Source organism: Electrona antarctica (genome assembly GCF_951216825.1).
Source record: "Electrona antarctica genome assembly, chromosome: 19".
NCBI lineage: Eukaryota > Metazoa > Chordata > Actinopteri > Myctophiformes > Myctophidae > Electrona > Electrona antarctica.
The window spans coordinates 27,655,970-27,664,030 of record NC_136800.1 but is presented as its reverse complement, the minus strand read 5'-3'; the positions used below and the strand labels follow the sequence as shown (position 1 = coordinate 27,664,030).

The window sequence follows — 8,061 nt, the reverse complement described above, 5'->3', positions numbered from 1 at the left end:
CACAATCATAACTCTTTTCTTTTGGGTATAGCCATACTTTTATTAGACAATCAAAGGATTGTGGGGATGTAATAAATTATAATAGTTTTATAATTTTTGTCTAAATAGGCCTATATATTCCCCCCCCCCCCCTCTCAGTATTACCTTTGAAATGGTTCTAACTGGAGTCTTGCCGTCGTGTCAATTTAGTTAAAGGACCACTTCACCACTTTTCAACATCTCTTCATATAATTGGTCCTCACTAATGTTCATGATAAAACACCACCATTTTTTCCTACTCAGTCTGTGTCTCATAGGAGGGCTTTGGGCATTCGGACACCCGTCCACCAGTGACATCATCATTAGGTAGATTTTTTTTTTAAACAAGATTTGTTTTAAAATATATTTAGATTTGTATGATCGTGAGAACGATGGCTTCAACTTTTGCATTGCAACTTTTCAGGAAAAGAAAGCCTGCCGTTTCTATTAGCTTGGATTCACCATAGATGATGTCACTGGTGGACGGGTTTCTGAACTGCCCACAGCCTTCCTATGAGACACAGACTGAGTAGGAAAAAATGGTGGTATTTTATCATGAACATTAGTTAGGACCAATTATAGGAAGAGAAGTTGAAAAGTGGTGAAGTGGTCCTTTAAGTGCACCCAAAAATAATTATAGAGTTGAAATATAGTATACCTGCTGCCTAATGATGTGATTTATTGTTCTACAGTTGCCAGGGCAAACAAATCCCACGACACCCTTTTCACCCGGTGCCAATTGCCTAAATTGTAATCCTATGTGCTACTCTCCCTCTGCCAGCCTGAGGAGAGCCCCAAACTGAGGTAGGACGTAGCGCGTGGAAGGAACACGCTACAACCAGATCCTTTCCCCTCCATCAGGCTGACCAGGGTCAGGCAGTATAGAGACCAGGATTACTGCATGTTTTTTGTGAGGGTACTTACCGTAGGGGACACGGGGAGAACATACAAACTCCACACAGAAAGGCCCTTTCACCAACCCCACCGAGGGTATGGGGTATTTGCTATTTTCAATACTTTTGTGCGACGCTCTTGTATGATGAAGTAGGGCGTTCATTTAGGAAAATACAAAAGTTGAAATAGGGAGATACAAGGTACCTCCAATACCTCCAATTTGAATGATGATACAAACCTCGGGCCCTCCGTGGGTTCTATACCCAAACAGCTTTGAAAGCGAGACAAAGCTGTTTCGCAAAGCATAGACCCGCACCGGTGCGCTGTGAAGACATTACATTTGCCAGAAATCTTTCCCTTTTTTTTTTCTTCTTCCCTTTTTGCCATGTCAGCCTCAGGACAAAAATGTCTGTCTATACACAATGCTCAAAACTTATTTCACGCACTCCAGTAATCCTACTCGGTGCGACTGTGTTGCTTTTGATGCCAAGTTTAAGTTGTGTTAGTAAGAGCCTTGGGGTTCCCAGTGAGCCATAGTCTGCTTTTAGATGTCCGTCTAAAATCGGGTTATAACTGGTCTAAAAGTGAACGTTTTTTCAACGGCTAAGCTTTGCCTAGACGTTTATTAGCTGTTTTTAATCGTCTATATACACTGTCTATATCTTAGCTGTTTTTAAGTGTCTAATAGAGTATATAGCTGTTAAATTACATTGTTTCAACGTCTAGGCTTAGTCTAGCCGTTGAAAAAACGTTCACTTTTAGACCAGTTATAAATGGGTTTTAGACGGCCGTTTAGACACATTCTAGACTAGAGGTCCAATAGGCCGAAAAATGCTCAGTGGGTTGCATAACCAGCTGGGCATGACATTGTCCTTCTGTGCACTGAGGTCAGGAAACAAAAAGTAACAATACCATTCACTCATTTAATTGCATACTAAGTCTCAAACATTTTAGCCCATAAACCAGTGGAAACAAAGCATATTGGTGGCACAGTGGTTTAGCCTGGTACCAAGTGTTATTCACATTGTATTGTCATTCAGCAGACTGTGACGGGGATGGTTTACCCAACAGTGGTTAGCACTAAGGTCCTTGGTACCCGGAGTAACAGTTCGCAACTTTCCTCCGGGTAGACTCCTGTTTCCTTCCACACCAATACATACTCCTGTGTCCTTGAGCAAAGTACTGGTAATTCCATAGGCCTATATATTTTTTGTATCCGTAAATGAATGTCCTACGTGATCAGATCATACTACAGCATCACACAAAAGCATTACAAAAAGCAGATCTGCAAGCTCAAAACATGTCAGGAAACGACACGATTTCAGCTTGTGATCTGCTACTTTTGAACCCTGAAAAGTAACCGTTTTGAACACATGAGGTTTCCACCGAACAGAGATGATATGTTGAAACTACGTATATAAAACAAAATCAATGCCTTGTGGGTGGACTGTGGACCGTGGGTGGGTGCCACAAACATAACAAACCCATACATGATACCTCTTCAAACCAGATTTCCAGGCCTGAAAATCTGGTCTATCTAAAAATAATCTAATCTGATATCTGTGCTATATCTTTATTCTTGAGAACCATCGTTATCTTCTTCAAATTATTGGTGTGTGTGTGTGTGTGTGTGTGTGTGTGTGTGTGTGTGTGTGTGTGTGTGTGTGTGTGTGTGTGTGTGTGTGTGTGTGTGTGTGTGTGTGTGTGTGTGTGTGTGTGTGTAAGCAAAGCAAAGCAAAGTTACTATATTTACCCAGGGTATCTGGGCTAAGCTCAAGAACTTGTTTCCAGCCAGGCCCTGCTCATAGAACATTTCATGGTAGTGGTTCAATGCCTTGCTCAAGGGCACTTCAGCGGTGGTAATTTTAACGTGTCGGACCGCTGATTCGAACTGGCGACCTTCCGGTATCAAGACCGCTCCGCAGTGTGTGTGTGTGTGTGTGTGTGTGTGTGTGTGTGTGTGTGTGTGTGTGTGTGTGTGTATCACCGAGGACCCTCAGATGCCAAGTGAGAAGTCGGTACAACAGGTACAACGGGTACTCTGACAACGGGCACAATGGGAACAACAGGGGCTCTGACAGTGTACAAAAAAAAACTAACAAACTAACAAAAAAAACTAACATCACATACTTAAAATACTCTGATGACACTAGCCTGGAAACCAGACAAATCTTCCACAGAAAATATGTACATTTTACTCACTCCAGAGTTGTGGGTGACCAAACAGAGCCCACAATTCAAAGTGAGACTTTTTTTTCTGTGAAATTGGAATCCGTTTGTAACCGCCTCTCGGAAATGAATCTTCCACACCGAAGTTCTAGACTAATATCTACGCAGTGATATTAGTCTGGCCATGCCAGGCTATGATGACACTGCCATTCTCTGACTGTTTCCTGACAATAACTCTATTACGGACTACCAGAACAATATTTCATTTCACACAGTGGCTCAGTGACATGACAACTACCTACAGTAGAGTTGAATGTGGGTGGACAAAACAAAATAATTGGTCACTAGCACAACCCATAGTAGGACTGAAACTAGTCTTCTTCATTCATGGTAAAACAGTAGAACAGGTTGACAATTTCACATATTATCTTGGACTCACTTTGGATTAGATTCTGTTTTGATCAACACATTACATCTATGCACACACTTTCCCAGCAAAGACGAAACATGGCTCGTCTTAGTTCTACCACTGGATCTCTTCTCCACTAGTCCCTCCCATTTTAGTATAGTTTTTATTTGTTGACAAAAGTGTCAACATATTTAGTCATAGTTTTAATCAACATAGCATAGTTTTTCTTTAGTTTTTCTTTTGTTTTCATCAGTGAAAAAAGTTACATAATTAACACTGAACAACGACACTTACTCGGTGTCAGTGATGACGTAACCAAAGACATCGTCGTCGCTTTGAACGTCCAGCTGCAGCTCGGGGACGTGCATGGTCTTCTCGTGGGGCTGCTCGTACACCACCGCGGCAGGAGGGGGCGCCACCTCTTTAATCCAGCCCTCCACCTCAGACACCTCCTCCACCGTCTGGGTGGTGTCCTTCTTCTGCACAGTCACCTCCGCCTCGCTGGTTCGGCTCTGCACGTTCTCCAGGCCGACTGTGTGTCCTCTGGCGGTCGGGGTTTCGACCGCCGCCGCCGCTTCCTGGTTTCTGGGGTCGGGGGTCAGCGCGGTTTTGTCCAGGTACGCCAGGAGCTTGCTGAACAGGTTGTTGTTGTTCTGGGCCTGAAACAAAGGGGGAAAACAAATAGGTTTGAGGTGTGGTTTGAAGAATAGGTAATAGGCTCCAAGCACAGCAGCCATATCGGACAGTAATTGGGCCTCCTCCTTACTGTGTTGCCAATGATGCTAATGAAGGCTGGTATTGTGCATGTTGGCACATATGGAAACACTCTGCTACACTAGTGGGTCTCAAAGTGTGGCCCAGGTTCCCTCATGGTTCATTCCTTGAGGGGGTTCCAAATGGCCCATGACCGGTATGTTACTCTAAGAGTGTACAAAAACAAATGGAACCTTAAGGGTTGAAATGTTTGGGAACCACTGTACTACAGTATAACAGTAAAAGGACTAGAGCCTTCATTAGAATTATTGATGCACCTACATTATGAAGACAGTAAGGACCAATTCCTTTCCAGTAAGGCTGCTGTATGGAGCTGATGTATAGAGCCTATTTACAGTGGTGGACAATAATGAAGTGAATTTGCTTGGGGGACTGTACTTAAAAGACCACTTCAGCCATTTTCAACCTATCTTCATAATGGTCCACACAAATGCTCATTATAAGATGGCGTCTCATTGGTGGACTATGGACAATTCAGAAAGCTGGCTACCAGAGATATCACCGACAGGGATTCCAAGCTAATATAAAGTACAGCCATTCTTTCTCTATGGAAAGTTAGAATGCTGTAATAGAAGCCATGATCTTGCTGATCTTTTTTTTTTTTTTTTTTAAGCTTAATAACTTTCAGTTCACTACATTTCAAAGAGACATATTGCACATTTGACAACTACACTACATTTCTAGGAAGTGAAAAAGCAGCCTACATTATGAACACTACTATTTTACACGCTCACAACGTGGCACATTATTTTGACTTCGATTTCGGACCGGACAATCATTACTCAAATGATTATTTCCATTGTCTTTTGGGTACAGCCATACTTTTAATAGAAACAATTTAAAAGCTATATGGATGTAATAATTATGTTATCATCTGTCTAAAAAATGTTTTTCTTTTTTCATCAATATCATATTAACTGCAGCATCAGAGTGTTGCAATCTAAGTAAGTGCACCCGGAAATAATGATGTGGCTCATTGTTCTAGTGCTGCTGGCCACACAGATAATTGCTAGTCATGTCAGAGTATCAATGTAGTAACAATGCAGCATGTATTTAAAATGGCTAACCTATATAATAAAGATCTATTTTTAAAATGGCTAACCTTCCATATAATAAAGATCTATTTGTATAACATTTCATGTAATAAACATCTAGGCTATAGAACAGTGGTTCTATAGCCCCAGGCGTCAGGCGTCCCTTTAGGTTAGGGCAGGGTTCCCCAATTCATTTTCCTCAAGGGCCATATTTTGACTAGGGAACCAGGCTGGGGGCCGAGTCCGCACGCACGAAAAATTGGGTTTTTAATTTTTTCATTGGGGAACCCTGGGTTAGGGGCTCTGGGGGGATAGTTCACCACACGTGATGTCACACATGTGTATCACGTGACCGAAAAAACCCGAGTCTTCCCCTGCCTGTGGGGGCCAGTGGAAAACCCCCACACAATGGAATCCTATGCGACGACGCGTTTTTCTAACTTTTCTTCACAGATCTATCATGGATTATTTTCCGGCATTAGGACACTCGTGCACGCTATTCTAAGGCACCCGTGCGTGGAATGGAGCGATGTACAAAATTGGGTGATTCTTCAAAGGTTAGTGAAAAACACATACATGAATTGAATGGAATCAATTCCATTTGTGGACTCTCAGAGTTACAGTAGACACGCATGAGGGTCCCTTTGGTTCCTGACTACCAATCATCGAGGTAGATGATTGTGGACCCCTGGAACACTCCTTTAGGACCCTTGGGAGTCCCTGGACCCCACATTGAGAACCTTTTGGTATAAACAACAGTATAAAAATCATTGCAGCATCTCTATGGTGCAATATGATGAAATATCGCAACATCTTTGTCCTGGGAGTCAGTAGCCCTCTGCTGGGCTCTTCAGACGTTAAGACGGACTGGAGAGCCTACATGAAACGTGCCTGGATCTTCCGGCTCGGCAGCTCGATGGGGTGACATCAAACACCCCGCAATTCTTTTGAAAATTGTTTTTCTGGAGTGCAGTTTATCCTCCACACAGAGTATATTTACGTTGGTGGGTTCGAGCGGGCTTTGACACGTCTTTGAACCGCTTATCCGCATGGAGGTCAAGAGTCTGACGATGGAGGTCTTACCTTATCCTTAGAGTTTAGTTGCTCGGTGTCTGTGTGGCGCTCTGTTGACAGACAGACAGACAGACAGACAGACAGACAGACAGACAGACAGTTACATTTCCATATATTGGGTACAGTATAATCTGATCGCAATAAACAGTTCAGTGATACCACAGACAGAAGAAACAATGTTTTTATCTCGCCACTGTCTATATTGTAAGGAGCATTTCACAGGTCTATTAACACTGTAGATCGGATTTTGTAGATCGGCTACAGTACCTCCTAGGAATTGATGCACTCACTAGATTGGCCCGACCCCAGAATATGGATGCAGGGATTACATTATTATTTTTGTTTTAATGCAATTAAATATCTGAATGCGAATTTTATATATTCATTACTATCATTGTGCTTTGCCTAAAACCTAAAACCACGTCATATACCTTGAAGCTGTGGCTCCTCTGTGTTGGCTGTGGGAACACTCTTCACCTCCTCCTCCTCCTCCTCCTCCTCCTCCTCCTCATCTCTCACCACGTCCTCCTTCCCCTCCTTCTCCTCCTCTTCCAGGTTTCTGGCTCGGGGTCTGGCCTGCTCCTTTTCCACCACCTGCAGGGAGGGATGTAATGGGGATTGATGTGTGTGTGTGTGTGTGTGTGTGTGTGTGTGTGTGTGTGTGTGTGTGTGTATATATATATTAGTGGTGCGCGGGCCGGCCCGTTGCCCGCAGGTCCCGCGGGGCGGGAGGACGGGTCAAGATTTTCAGCGCAATTATTGCGCAGCGGGTAGGGCGGGTCACCCCCCCTTTCCCCCCAAAAAGGAGAAAAAAAGCATTCCGGTGCCTGCTCTCCTACTCCTCCTGCTGAAATCATCAGCTTGTGCTGTTGCTCATCTTGTGCTTATGAAAGTCTGAACCTGGTCAGCGCATCTGAATTAAATCTTTCTTAATTGAGCGCGTGACCGTGCAGGCGTGCACAGTGCGCACACACAGAATTATAGGATCTACAAGCTCACAATGCGTCGTAGGCGACGCGTTGTGAGCTAGTGGAGCGGCTATTTTGGGTGTGTGGTACCACCGCTGCACAACAAAGTCGAAGTATAGGCACAATCAAAACTAAAATGAGAACATGCAGAGATTCATTCATTTCGAGTGGAGAGCTACACTGCATGCTGAATGCTGAGTGAAGTGAACCGTTCCGAAACAGATAGGCGGCGGCCTATGTCATGTCACGTATGTGTATAAGTGTTGGGCTTAAGTTTGATATGTTCATCCGAGGGACCGTCATCCCTCTCCCTCTCCCTCTCCCTCCCTCTCTCTCTCTCTCTCTCTCTCAATCAAGCAAATGCGATTATGCATGCGATGTGAAACTTAATATTAAAGCGCAAATAACATGCATTTTAAAACTGCTTTTAATATTTAATATCATATTGTCTATGTCCCTCAAACTTATTTATAATGGTTTGAACCTCAATCACCACTCTGATATAACCAGGCCTTGTCATTTATTTCTGGACTTTGAAAGCAGTTTTAGCTGCAGTACCACAATGTCCTGAGGTGGTGGGGGTGCTGATATGCAGATTATTTAATATTTGAGTCATTATAATACTGATGCTAGATAAAACCAGGCTTGTTTCCATTCCATGCCAGCTTGGAAAATCAACAATGGTGGACATTGTAAACAAAGTGAAAATGCAAATTTGGAA

The 8,061-nt window shown here is 43.3% G+C and overlaps 1 protein-coding gene across 1 annotated transcript in view; it reads right to left on the bottom strand.

The window, feature by feature from the left end:
- The window catches only part of LOC306943084 (receptor-type tyrosine-protein phosphatase N2-like), a 196,020-nt gene that overhangs the window by 144,050 nt on the left and 43,909 nt on the right, over positions 1 to 8,061 (bottom strand). Inside the window, exons 8-10 of the mRNA XM_079529287.1 lie at positions 6,804 to 6,966; positions 6,382 to 6,422; positions 3,785 to 4,149 (exon numbers count right to left, since the gene is read on the bottom strand). Coding sequence (XP_079385413.1) covers positions 3,785 to 4,149; positions 6,382 to 6,422; positions 6,804 to 6,966 — 569 coding nt within the window. The remainder of the gene's footprint in view (positions 1 to 3,784; positions 4,150 to 6,381; positions 6,423 to 6,803; positions 6,967 to 8,061) is intronic.